This window comes from Aptenodytes forsteri, unplaced genomic scaffold, assembly GCF_000699145.1.
Source record: "Aptenodytes forsteri isolate BGI_AS27 unplaced genomic scaffold, ASM69914v1 Scaffold50, whole genome shotgun sequence".
NCBI classification, from domain to species: domain Eukaryota; kingdom Metazoa; phylum Chordata; class Aves; order Sphenisciformes; family Spheniscidae; genus Aptenodytes; species Aptenodytes forsteri.
In genome coordinates this window covers 1,162,989-1,176,613 of record NW_008795126.1, presented here as the reverse complement: position 1 = coordinate 1,176,613, position 13,625 = coordinate 1,162,989, and the positions used below count along the sequence as shown (strand labels likewise).

The following is a 13,625-nucleotide window of genomic DNA, read 5'->3' as shown; positions in this document are numbered from 1 at the left end:
GGGGGGGGGGGGGGGTTCGCATCGCCGCCCCCCACAGCACCGCTCCTGCCTCCCCACGCCGGCCGGAGATCCCCCCGGTAAAAAATTGTTTCTTTTGTAAAAGTTCTGGCAAATTCAGGATCTTTTAAAGGGGCTTCATATAATCAAGCCTCTCCATCCCCTTGTCCCCTCTGGAGCTCAACGAGCTGGAGACTAATTGCGACCTGGCTGCCAGCGGGGTGATTCCATCACCTCCGGCTTCGTTTTGGCTCCACAACTTCACAGGCAGCCTGGAAAGGCAAAATCTCAATTCCTTGGGGCGAGGGGGATCCCAGCGGGAGGAGAAGAGAGTAAAAACCCCCTTAAAAAGGGTTTTCCAGCCGCTCACGGTGCTGGCGGCAGCGGGCTGGAAGGGAACGAGATGCGCCGCAGCCCTGCCAGCGGCTGGCAAGGGAAAATGCGAAACACACCCTGGGGCAGGCAGCACAGCTGGGAATTTCTTGCAAACTATTTCCCTGCGCGCGAGCAACACCCCGGGAAGCTCGTTCACACTTCAGCGGAGAGATTTTCCCCACGCCAGAGGCACTAGGCTTTCGGGAGGGCTGATGCGGCGGGGGAGAGCTGAGCAGCAAAGCGTGCAGAGCTCTTAGCAGTGTAGAAAGAAGTGGAAATCAGCCCGGTTTTACCCGCTTCACGGCTTGCCTTCCAGTGCCCAGAAGTCCTAAAGCCACCACAGGTCCCACTGACGTAGGCCAGAGTGGAAAAATACATATAGTCACCCGGGACACCCCTCAAATTTGGGGGAAATTGGGCTTAAGAGATGCTATTTAGGCAACGGTTGTTGCTGTGAGCATCACCATATATATTCCCCGGGGAATGTTTGAGTCCCGGGATGGCCGGTGATGGGACGGGAAGGGGCACGGCCATCCCGGCTGGCGCAGGTGACGGGACAGGAGTGCTCTGCGGAGGTTATCACACCTACTGCAAATCTAATCTCTGCTTATCACATATCTCCGACGACTTCCTACGAACACCAGAAACCAACTTTCTTCTCTTATTTTCCTGTGCACAAGTTCCATTTTTCTGCTTCCTAAAATGATAACGGAGGCATTAAAGACAATATTGACCCAGTTTGCTCAGCTTCCCTTCAGTCCACTCCATCAACAGCATTTATGGTCCTTGATCTCACTAATTGCTCGGGGTGCTTTCCTGTGCAGAGTGTGCTGCAGGCAAGAACACCAGAAACCAACTTTCTTCTCTTATTTTCCTGTGCACAAGTTCCATTTTTCTGCTTCCTAAAATGATAACGGAGGCATTAAAGACAATATTGACCCAGTTTGCTCAGCTTCCCTTCAGTCCACTCCATCAACAGCATTTATGGTCCTTGATCTCACTAATTGCTCGGGGTGCTTTCCTGTGCAGAGTGTGCTGCAGGCACGAACCGCGGCGGACCTCCACGTAAAATAACAGCCAAAGACACCCTTTTCCCAACCTAAAAAGATAGGGAAAAGCCCCCATAATTTTTTTTTCCCCCCCCAGAATCCTATACATTATGACTAAATGTTGAGTCTTTAAAACTTTTAATTTTGCTGGTGGTTCTCATCAAGAGAATAGGAAACAGGACACAGCGGCGGAGCGGTCATGCCAGTCCATCCCTCCATTCCCACCAGGAACACCGCAAATCAAGACCAGCCGTCCTCATGGTTTTAATCACTCTCCTCTTTATTAGGAGTTGGGCAAGTCACCCCTGGCGCTGTCACACTCGAGTACCCAGAAATTTTCATTAAGGGAATTCCTAAAAATATTTGAAGCGTCTTTTTTTTTTTTTTTCCTTTCTCAGAATGGATTGCAGAACAGATATTTTTGAGAAGCCAAGCAAGGTATTTATAGTAAAAGGCCAAGCTGTCATGGAAGATTGGAAGGCTTAAATGTAGAAGGGCTGTGTCGATGGGTTGGGACCCCCCTTGTAGGATGGGTGTGGGGAGTCCTGGCAAAGGAAGGCAGCGAGGCCACGCTTTAGGAACATGGTGTATGAGTTTGGGATGAAAAAAGGGACACGGTCACGGTCTTTCAATATTAAAAAGGCTGTTGGAGAGGGACAGCGTTAAATTGGTCTGCGGCTCGACTGAATCCAATCGAGCAATTGGCTTCTTTTGCAACATTCAGATCGGGCAGCAGGGGAAACCCAAAACCGCTCCCGCTCCGGGGATGGAGGCGGTGGGGCCGGGCAGCCTCCGGCACTGCTGGATTTCCCCCCTCTCCCCTTGGGAGGGGGGTGGGTTAAGAAAAATGCCAGACGGACATCTGCCAAGGACAGGCTGGACCAGGAAAGTCCAAACAGGGCAAGGGGCATCTGCAGCCCTGGGAGCAGCTCAGCCTCCGGCCGCTCTCCCCATCCCCCGGGGTGACAGCCGGGCTCGGCAGCACACCCACACCCCAGGACCCGTCCCTCCCTCCTCGGGGCAGCCTCGCAGGCTGCACCGGTCCCCAGCTTCACTGCAAAACAGAAGACAAGGTGGCCTCTCCCCATCTCATCCCGTTCTGGCTTTCCAAGGTCTGTGTTGGCATCCCCGTGCCCTGCCGGAGGAGAGCCCGGGTACCGTGCTGCTGGAGAGAGGGATGGGGCTTGCTGCTGCTACGGGTGGTGGAAAAGTGGCCGCGATCCACCGGGGAATGGGGGAACAGGACAGAGCAAGACACTGTCATCAATTGACCGGCTTGCCCAGAGGTATACATGGAGCCGGCAGCCAAGGGGAAGGTCTGCGAGTCCTGACCCCCCCGCTCCAACCCTCGAGCCCACGGCCGAGGCCGGTGCTGGCTGCTTGCTGCCCCCAGACATGAACCCCCCGTGGGCATTTGGCAAAGGGAATACAGAGTTTTCCAAACCTGGGCCAACGCCTGCCTTCAAGCAGCCGGCTGCTTATCTGTTCATCCATCTGCTTCTGCTGGTGCCACCTGCGTGGTAGGGGAGCGGGTAGGTGGGAGCTGGAGAGTGGAGCCAGGAGCTCTCCCTGCTCCCCAGCTGCTGCTCCTTCTGCCTCTGCTCCTGCTGGGCCAGCAAGCGCTGCAGCTCCTCCTGGTCCTTGAAAGGGTTCCTGCCGTAGTTGCGGTGGATCCAGGCGCGGTACTGCCAGGACAAAGCCAAAAGAGGTCGTCAGGGCCACTGGGGGCTGAGACACCCCCAGTTCGAGAGCCGGGGCTTGCAACAGCCCCGGTGGAAAGCAGCAAGCCGAGCGGGGGCAATGCCCGCTGCATCCCAGCCGCAGCCTCAGACGAGGCCGGGGGATCCCCAGCCACAGCCAGCAAGCAGAAAGGTCACGGTTTCGCAGGAGCTCGCATGCCACGCGACACGACCGCGTCGTACGAGAGATGCGACGGTTCCCCCGACCGAGTGCTCCCCGCATCCCCAGCCCAGCACAGACGGACCCGGAGAACTGGCAGCGTCCTCAGCTTCTCACACAGGCTGCAGCCGGGACAGCAGCTTTATTTACTTTTCATTGCCAAGAAGCTGCTGCCGTCTCTTGTGTGCCTGAATTCCTGTAAGAAAAGCTTCCTCACGCTCTCACCCCGCCGTGGCTGCCACAAGCTGCACGGCCAAGTCGGCTCTTGCATGCTGAGGCAGGTTTGTTTGCAGAGCGTCTTGCTCGCCGCCGGGCAGTTGGGGGGTGCCTCTCATCGTCCCCCCACCCCGCATCGCTGCAGCCAGCTGCAAAGGCCGCTCCGGTGGCAGGAGCGTCCCGGTGGCCGGGGCCCAGCTGGCAGCAGGCTGAGGTCTGGAGGTGGCTGGGAAGCGAGAGGTGGTCCGTAGAAATGCTTCCCGCTACTGCTGGGATGAGAAACGGCCAGACGGGCCCAGACTGCAGCGCCCGAGAGCGTGGGCAGGAACGGGCAGCTCTGCCAGGAGCCGCCATGCCAGCTACCCGGCACTCACGGGGAGCGGGCAGGGCTTCGCCATCTTCCTAAGTAGTTGGGAACCGGCTGCTCCAGAAAGCAGGACTTACTGGGATGAGTGGTAGGAGCACGCCCAGCAATACCAAACACCTTACAAAAAGGATGGAGGGCAGGGAGTCGAGAATGCGGAGCCTGGAGGTGCAAAGGGTCCGGAGAGGGGCCGAGCATCAGAGCCCCGGCACGGGGTAGCACTGGGACAGGTATGGGGTGCAGCCGGGGGAACCAGAGGGAGAGGGCAGACAGCCCCCGCGAGCTGCCCAGCCTCGGCACCCCCAGGACGAGGTGCCCCCGCAACGGCTGCAGCTTCCCGGGGTGCCACGGCAGCACCCCACAGCCAGGAGTCACCGAGCTCACGGCAAAGGTGCGGGATGCAGGTCAGTGGGACGGGCAGCTCAGCCCTGTCCTGCCAGGGCTGCCGCAGGCGCAGGGACCACAAACTGCAAGAGGATGAAGTCTGAGACCGATCCTGGTGGCACCCCCCTCTCCTGCAGCTGGGGAAAGTCAGCTCGGGCAGAGGGGTTTTCCACTGGGAAAGTCTGGATTTCCCAAATCCACTCCCTCAGACAGCAGGACTCGCCACGGCTGCTGCGCGCTCGCCACCTGCAAGCAGGAAGGCCCCTTGTTCGGGGTGGACCCCAAGAGCCAGGCCTGACTTCCTTGCTAGAAAACAACCCCTGGGAAGTGAGTCCCAAAGGATTTGGGACAGGATTTGGGGCAAGCATCCATGCCAGCTGCTCACAGGGGGAACACCCCTCCTGTGCAAACCACCCAGAGGGATGAAGCTCCATGGGGATACCAGCCTGACCACCGAGGCTCAGCACCCCCCGAGGCTCGGCACCCACTGCCCAGCCTCGGAGCTGGCTCCCACCATCCAGCGAAGGAGGGAAGGAGCCGGTGGGAGGCCGGGGGAAGCACCCTGCTGCTGCTGCCAGGCGTTTCCTTTTAAAGCCAGAGCAAGAAGTGGTTACAGCCCGTTTCCTCCAGCGCTGACCACTAACCCGCTGCCCTGCTCCTCTCTCCCGGGGCCTGGAGCACCCGTCCCATCTGGGACGGCACCAGGGCGGGAAAGGCAGCCTGGCCGCGGTGTGCCAGCACCACGGGGGGACCTTGGGGCAGGGTGGGACGGGTCCGTCAACCGAATGTCCATCTGTGCCCTCTCTCACATCCATACTTGTCTTCTCTGCGCCTTCTTACTTCCTTTTCTAACCTTACCCATCATCCTGCTGCTGCTGCTGCTCTTGGTCCCTTCCTCCTTTATCCATCTAGCCCTGATAAGCACCATTTGCCAGCTCGAAACCACAGCTGCACGCTTGAGGCACGCTTCCTGCAGCGAGGGGCCAGCTGGCCAGCCCCAGAGAACATCTTCCCCATTTCTACCTCCCGGGGTCCCATCTGAGGTCCCTGCTTCGGATCGAGGAAACCGAGGCATCGAGGGATGCTCGCCCACAGCCCTGGGGAGGAGGTCCCCAGGAGGACTGACCTGTTCCTCGCGGGTTTTAGCCAACAAGAAATGAGGCTTTTCCTCCCGAGCAGCCTGCCCAGCCCTTATCCATGTCTGCTCCCAAGCACCGCATTTCCAGATTGCTGCCTGTTGGGATGGCAGCTGGGCTGAATGGGGAAATTTAACCTCTTTTCTATCCTCAGCAAGAGCTGAAGCTCAGGTCACGGTACCCTTGCTCCTGCATCCTACCTACAACCATGCAAAACCACCCCAAAGCCACAAACAGGGACAAGGCGTGACCTTCCACAGCCAAGGTAAGCAAGCCAACTGCTGCTTGGCATGAAGCAAGGCGCAGGACCCATGCGGCATCAGGTCCCACGGGCTCCTGGCCACTCGGGTGACTGCCTACAGCACCCACCGCTCCACGGGACCCCCAGCCATCCGCCTCAGCTGACCTGCCCCCGCTGCCCGCAAGTCCCTTCCTCTTGCAAAGGTGGAGGGCGCAGGGGCGAGCTCGGAGCAGGGCATCGCCCGTCGGGTTGGAGCATCCATCCTGGCTCTTCCCCTTCTTCAAATGCAGCTGCGGGTGAGTAATGCCAGAGCGCTCCCCGCTCCAGCACCCGCAGCCTTCGCCCCCCGGGGCCGTGCTAGCAGCAGTCCGCCCACGAGGGCCATCCGCAGCTTCCCTCCCCAGTGCTGCGACCGTGGGGAACACAGGGTGTTTCAAGTAAAAGGAGGCTCTTGCTAAACACTGCGGCTCAGAAAAACACATCCGAGTGCCTCTGCCCTCGGCTCTGCCTTTGGTATTTTCAGGCAAATGCTTGCAAAGCCCCTGGCAAAACCTTGAGGTGATGAAAAAGCAGCATCTAAGGGAAAGGGAAGAAAGTCCAGCGTCTGCTAAGGCCAGCCTGGATTTTGGGCAGCAGGAGGAGTATCTCGGATGGAGCAGGGGGCACAGCAAGCCCCACATCGCTGTCTGTGCTGGGACTCGGCCAGAGCGTGGGAAGGGTTAGGGAGAGCTGACCCAGCCGGGGGAAGCCCCACAGGGAATCTCCAGCACCGTGGGTGTTTTGTAATCCCTTGGACCATTTTCCGCCCTCCTCCGCGGGTGTTTTTGCAAGCCGGTGATAACGGGGCAGGGCTGCGTCCCTCATGTGACAGTGCCTGCCCGCTCCCTCCGGCACCCAGGGAAGGGAACTCGGCGGTGGGGAAGGGGCTGACATTTGGGCCAATGTCACATGCTGTCCATGCCTCGCTCCTGGGAGGAGAGAAATCCCCTTGAACTGCTCGGTGTGGCCAGAGGGACCGCCGGGTCTCTGCCGCCGTTTGCCACGGGGCCATTGCGCGATGCTCACGGCTACAGCGGATGGGGGGCTTCGCCTCCAGGGATGGGACCAAGTTTAGGGGTGACGTGGGCTGGGAGATGCCTTGTACACGTTGAGTTATGGGTTATTCTTTCCTTGCAGAGGTTCAGCTGTGGCCCATGTGCCCTCCCGGGGCAGTTTTGGACCCCGGTCCTTCGCTGCGGAGCCCGGGGCTGGGCAGAGGAGCAGGGTCCAGCATGGGAGGCTGGAGGGCAGCCAGCGAGCTGAGCGGGACCTGTGCTTTTAAAGGCCTTTCCCTTTGCTTTTGAAGGCTTTCTGCGTCAAAAATGCAGCTCTGGTCTCTGCAGCTAGTGCTCTCCCAAGTAAACGTGCCGCTGTCGCTCCCAGCTGCCGGCATCCAGCTCGGCTCAGCTACGACAACATCCCTCCCTTGCACGGGACGGGAACCTACCCAGCCAGGGCTGCTGCTCTCCTAAAACCTGCCGCTCCGCGTCATTTTGGGGAGGGGAAAGGAGAATTTCTCCGTCAATGCTTGCTTCTCTCTGTCGCCTGCCTCTGAAAGCAGAGGACTTCCTGTCAGAGGAAGCCCTGCCAGATCCAAGCACGCCCAGACATCCCGAGGCCGCCTGCAAGAGCCTTCCTCCCTCTCCTCTCCCCCCTTCCGCCTCCGGCTCCCGCTGCGCTGCATTCCCGGGAACCGGCCCAGCGCCCTTCCCGGAGCTCCCGGAGGACTTGATGCTCGCCCGTCCCTCCCGCCGTGTCCTAACTGAACTCTGGAAAAAAGCACTGGGGTTTTAAAGAGCTTTTGTAAGTGCACTCACATCATGTCTAGGCACTTCTTTTTTCTTTTTTCTTTTTTTTTTTTTTTCTTTTCTTTTCTTGGGGTTTGTTGGCTTTTTTTTTCGCATGCAAACCCAAAATCCCCAGGTAATAAATAGCATGCACAAAGGCCGGCTTGGGCAAACAGCTGGCCCCTGCAGAGAGCTGCATGCAAAAGAGCCGTGCCTGCTTGCAAACTCTGCAGACACATATATAAGGGGACGTCGGCGCGGGACGTACCTCCTGCAGCAAGGTCACCTCGTACTCCTGCAGCTGCTGCTGAGCCAAAGTTTTGGGGCTGACGTAGGACCTCACGGCCTTGGTGGCGGCCAGGCAGCCCTCCCAGCCCAGCTCGGTCACCGTCATGAGGTAAGCCACCAGGACGGTGGTGCTGCGGGAGACCCCGGCCAGGCTGGCACGGGGCGAGGGAGCAGCGTCAGGGAGAGGTATTCCCACCACGGAGGCTGGTGCGGCCCCGCAGCCAGGGACACCCATGGGATGCATCTTCCCATGGGCAGCCCCTCTCGCTGGGGTGCTAGCGGGGTTCCCCTGCCATGGGTTGGGTGGGGGGGGGTAAGGAGCCACATGGACAGGGAGACACTGCTGGTGGCTCCGGGCAGGCGGCTTCCCCGTCCCCTCCTCTACCCTCTCCCACCCCTTTGGATGCTCAGGTTTTCAGTGCACGGACCACCCATCCCCATGGGTCTCGGCCGTGGACACCTTTCCCTGTCGCCCTCCCACTGTTCCTTGTCTTCTCCTCTTCTTCCTCCCCACCCCAAGTGACGTTTGACGTCGAGGACGCTTTTTGGGAGCCCATCCCCACCTCCCACAGGACCGATGCAAACCGGGGATATGAGGCGGTGACAGCAGCTCTCACCAATGGACGAGGCAGCCTCCTCCACCGAGCCGGCATTCGTGGATGAACTTGATGCACTCCTTAAAATGCTGCAGCCTGCAAGAAGAGAGACGGGGAGGTGAGGATGGGAGGGCTGCCCACCCCTGCAAGGCACCTGGCCACGCCAGCAGCAGCAGTCGTGTCCCCCCCGCCCAGGACTTCCCACCACCTTGGGGCCACCGGCATGGGGTGGGAGCAGAGATCCTTCCTCTGCCAGGCGAAGGCAGAGGGGCTGATCTTCGTCTGCCAGGAAGGAAATGACCTGGGAGACTTTCCGGGGGATTTCCTGCTTCCCAAGGCATCGGGATGGGAGCAGGGCGATGCCATCAGCCAAACCAGCTCAGGGAGGACCCCAGGGAGACAGCCTCCAGGGCAAGACGTCATCTCGTGCCCAAGGGACATGCACATCCCGTCAGAGGTTGTCCTGAGCCATCGGCTCACCCCTAATTCCCAAACGATGCCAAAAACACCCGGTCCCCTCCAAGGGAAAGATGCCGGCAGGGAAGAAGGCAGAGAGAAGGGGGCTCACGAGGCGTTTTGCCTGCAGGTCCCAAAATGGTGCAAGTCCCTTCCCCCTCCTCACCCCAAGCAGCCCCTCCGGCCCCTTCCCACCCAAGGGAGGGCACGGAGGGGTGCTCGTGCCAGGGAGGTCGGGCCGCCAGCAGCAACGCAGGCTCGTCCCTGGATAGCTGCTTGCGTTCCTGAAAGCATAACCAGTAACTGCCGGCAAGGCAGAGGGAGCACGTTAACCCTAACCAGTGAGTTTCGCAGCAAAACAGGGCAGGGCAGGGAGCCGGGGATTTCTGGCAGCTCAGCTGCAACGCGCTGTGGTGCTTCTCTCCTCCTGACCTGGATGCTCAGCAATGTGAGCAGCACCCATCTTTTTGAAGGCACGGAGACCTAGAAAACAGGATAAATAACTCCACGTGTACTGATGAGATAGAGGTGGGTGTTCGTGGGGGGGGTTAAGCGGGCTCCGGTGAGACGCATCTCTCCCGCTCATCACTGCACGGGATGCTGGAAGCCAGTGCCGATCCCTCTTGAACACAGCGGGCATCTCCGAGAGCCCTCGCCGAGCCAGGTATTCGGCTCCTCAGCACGTGTTTGCAATAAACGCTGCCCATCCCCGCTCGCCCTCGCGATCCCACCGAGGCCTGGGGGAGTTTTGAGGCGGAAAACCTGGTTCTGGGTAGCTTGGGCTGCTGATGGACTCCCTGATCACGCAGCCCCGGCTTTTTTTTGGGAGGAGGAGAAGAGGGTCCCTTCGGCGCAGCCGAGCTAGAGGAGCCCAGCAGCGAGCGCGGGAGCCAGCGGCGCCTCTGGCCCAGCGCCGGACTTCCTCTGCCTCCGCGTGATGGGGTGGGCGTGCGCCTGCACAGCCTTCCTGATTTCTCAGAAGCCAACGCACGACCTATCGCAGAGTTATTCCCCTCGCCGAGGGTTCACTCCCAGCGCATCCTCCCCCGAGCATCCTCCAGGTCCCAGAGCCAGCTTCCCTGCGGGGAAAAGGCAGAACCCTCTGAAACCTCCCCCATCCCTGCTAGCCCATCGCAGGGGACGCTCTTCACCCTGCCCTGGAAGGGGAATCGAAGGGGATGCTGCTCTTCACCCTTCCCTGGAACGGCAGGGCTCAGGTGCCTTCTAAGAAACCAGCCAAGGACGCGTTTGAAAATAGCAGGGGGTCCTGCTGCCCAAGAAGAGGAGAGATGGGGGAGTCTCTGGCGATGTGATCGTACTAAAAATATGGAGCCTCTCGGCCCTGGAAGGAAATGTACGTCCATCGCTCCTCGTGGGCTACAGATGTGCCTCCTCCTTGACCACCGTAGCAAAGGGAGCATCACCCTTTGGGGGGCCTTTCCTCGCCTAAAGCTTGTCCTGGGGGATTTCTCCTCATCCTACTTATCTTCGCAGAGCAGACAGCATCCCCCAGGGCCTGCACGTGTTGCCTACACAGGTCCAAGCTCTCCAGATGCCAGTCCTCCGCTTCAGCCCCTTGGCTGGGACCAGCAGGGATGCACCTTGCTTGCAAGGACACGGTGCTTTTGCCTCCAGCTCCCTCGGCACGCTTGCCGCCAGCCTCCAGCCTGCTCCATGCACACGGCATCGCTCTCCCAACCCATCCCGGAGGGAGGCAGGTGAGCGCTTCAGCCACCCCATCCATCCTCAGCCGCTCCATGGGGGTTTTCCCCCCCACACACACGTGGCCAGGCAGAGGAAAGCTCTCCCCGTGATTTTCCAGCCTCGAAGCGTGGGATCGGGGCATGGAGCCTGGTAATGCTGAGAGCCACTGAGGTCCTGAGTCACAAGAATCTCCTCTGCAGGACACGAAGTTCACCAGGATTGTGAAATCCAAGGCATAAACTGACAAGCAGAAAATCGTTCCTTGAATATGTCTTCCTTCCGCAGCCAGCCTTATCTTCCCCCTCCCTTTTTTTTTTTTTTCCTTTCGGTAGACATGCCACAAAGGCAAAGAAATGAGAGAAGAGAAAGAATAACCAAAAAACCCTGTTCTTGCTGAGGCAGGGCTTTCTTGTAAAGCTTCTCTTTCCGCTCAGTGGGAGCATGAGCAAGCAGAATCACACCCCCGGGCACGGCTGCTCCCGAGGATGCTGGAAAACCAGCACCTCCACGAACGGGCTTCGCTCCCCTCACTGTGCATGAAGTTTTGATCCTTTTTAGGGCTTGATCGGCGAGAAAAAAATCCCTCAGAGTCGCCCATTGTCTGGGTGCAATGGATGGTTTATGGATGCCCGTCACCCGAAGCAGCAGTGGGGTGCTGCCACCCCCCCTGGTGCCAGCAGCGCCTGCGCCCATGGCACCCCAGCACCGCGTCCCACGAAAGCCCGGGGCTCCCTTGCAGCACCTCTCGCCACCTTCATCTCGAGAACGTCATTAAAGGACTTAGGAGTATCCATGCTTTGTGTGGGGAAAAAAAAGTATTCATTTTAATAAATATTTTATTTCTCTTTCCAAGAATGTCTGGAAGACTGACACAAATCATTGTCTTTCTAAACCAATTAAAAATGCTCCAATTTTCAACCCTGCCCAGTAGAATAATTCTGAAATTTGACGGAAAATTGAATTTACTGACTGCAAACACACACAGAAACAGACTTTAAGCCCTACAAAAGCTATTTACTGCCTGAAAACGAACCGCAGCTTTTGTCAAGCTCAGCAATGATACCGAGTTTTTGCAGCGCGAGTGAACTGAACCTTCATCCTGCAGAATTTGAATATTTGTTGACTGATAACTACCCAAACGCAACCCTGGGGGGCAAAAGGATGGCAAACGACTTACAGGTTTTGACTGGATGAATCCGAGGCCGAGATACAGAGATAGGTCATGTCCTGCAATGCAAAGATGGTTGCGGTAGTAAGATACCTCCGAGAAACACAAAATCCCCCATTTCTCTCTTTTCCCTCTCCCCAGCTGATCCTTCGGTGAGAGGAAAGCTGAAATCTGCTTTTGGGTGCCATCACCCCGCTCCCTACAGGTAGGGAGAACCATGAAGGGTCGCATCCATCCCACCCCAGGCTATTTCCCCCCCATTTCAGCCCAGAGGAGAGGCCAGGCTGCGGGGAACCACTACGATGCTCAGGAGCCCCCCGAAACCAAGCCACCCCTTCACCGGGGCCCCGACCGGCGAGCCCCGTCAGGAAGACGTGTGCGAACACGCACCGATGAAGTCGCTCTCATCAATGAGTTATTTCCTCCCGGTCCTTTTAATACACAATAAATCATCCTGCCGCATGTTGGCATAGGTCAGATTCCTTTCTTTAAAACATCGCTTCCTCGATCCTCCCTGTTCTGAGCTAAAATTAGATCCTTTACATCTGAGGTTGGGGTTTTTTTTTGTTTTGTTGGGTGGTTTTTTTTTTAACCTTCTTAGCAAAATGGGTGGAAATCCTGCCAGCCGGAGCCGAAACAGCCGAGCACCAGGGATTGCCTCATCTCCATCAGCTCCCCGTGGCATTGCTGCCGAAAAGTCCCCCCTGGGCTGATGCAGCCCAACCCCACAGGCCACCCTCGCTTCCCTCCAGCCCAGGGCAAACCGGGAGGCTGGAAAAAGCCAATTATTTAAGGAGGGAAGGGACAGAGCGAGACAGGCACGGTGATATTTCTGCACTGGAAAGACCAACGTTGCGAGGGTGAGCGCGGATGGGCTTTCCCGCACACGTCCGTCCCATCCATCCTCCCCAGCCCCATCCCACGCTCGCCCCCGCCACCCTGCAGCCTCTCGTGGGACGGGGACGAGGTGCCGCAGCGATGTGCCGCTCGCCAGCTCCCCGTGGCGTGCCAGCCGGCTGCTCCCTGGCCGGAGAAACTGCCGGAGAGGCCGGGAGGCGGGGGGAACGGAGCCGGTGGGTTCCTCATCCGTGCCCCAGGCCAAACCACGGCTCCCCGGCATGCAGGGGATGGCGGGTGCAGGCAGGAGCTCGGCGGGTGGAAGGGGACCTTGCACCAGGCAGGGGCACGGAGACCAGCAAGCGAACGCCAGCAGGTTTTGTGGGATGAGCCGTAATGGGCTGTGGCTTCCCAAAACCTGGCTGCACCGTGCCACGCCTGGTATCAGCCCGTCCTCCCCGTGGTGAGGAAAGCCACCGTGCCGGCAAAGCCACCATGCCAACCAGTGGAGCAGCCGAAACGACCCCACTCCTCCCCAAACCCTGACCCACGCCCCGATCCCGGATTAACTGCCGGGCTCCCAGCGGCTTCCCCTTCCCCACGGGCCTGGGTGCCCCCATCCCGCCTCGGGGAGCTGGGCCACGCATGGGAACGGTGCTGGGGTTTGCGGTTCCCGACCCAGAGCCGTGATTGACACATTGCTCAACCCACCATGCCTTTCCGGTTCCCCTTTCTGCCAGCCCGGTGGCTTGCTCCGTGTTGTAAGCTCGCCGTGCGGTTTGCTACCCGTCTGGCCGTGCCCCGAGCCCCGCCAGCCCCAGCTGCTGCCCCTTCTCCAGCCCTGAGCCGTTTCTCTGCACCGATTTTATGCAGCCTCCTTCCTTCTCTCTCTCTCTCCCCCTCTTCCACTGTTACTCAATGCCTTAGCGGGGAAAAGGCTCGAGCTGGTGTTTTGCTGAGGCTCCCTGCCCACCGTGGCCCCAAAGGACGGGGGGGTCCCGGCAGTCCCCTTCGCCTTCTGCAGCATCCCAGGATTTGGGAGCTGGCAGCGGGTCCGACGCCGGGATGAAGCGCAAGTTGCCTGCGGCC

The 13,625-nt window shown here is 59.1% G+C and overlaps 1 protein-coding gene across 1 annotated transcript in view; it reads right to left on the bottom strand.

The window, feature by feature from the left end:
• Nucleotides 1-1,894: 1,894 nt before the first annotated feature.
• LOC103897287 (dual specificity protein phosphatase 22-A) overlaps nucleotides 1,895-13,625 on the bottom strand; it is a 15,190-nt gene continuing 3,459 nt past the window's right edge. Inside the window, exons 5-8 of the mRNA XM_009277279.2 lie at nucleotides 11,709-11,758; nucleotides 8,393-8,467; nucleotides 7,756-7,927; nucleotides 1,895-3,106 (exon numbers count right to left, since the gene is read on the bottom strand). Of these exons, the coding sequence (XP_009275554.1) occupies nucleotides 2,900-3,106; nucleotides 7,756-7,927; nucleotides 8,393-8,467; nucleotides 11,709-11,758 (504 nt within the window). The 3' untranslated portion in view covers nucleotides 1,895-2,899. The remainder of the gene's footprint in view (nucleotides 3,107-7,755; nucleotides 7,928-8,392; nucleotides 8,468-11,708; nucleotides 11,759-13,625) is intronic.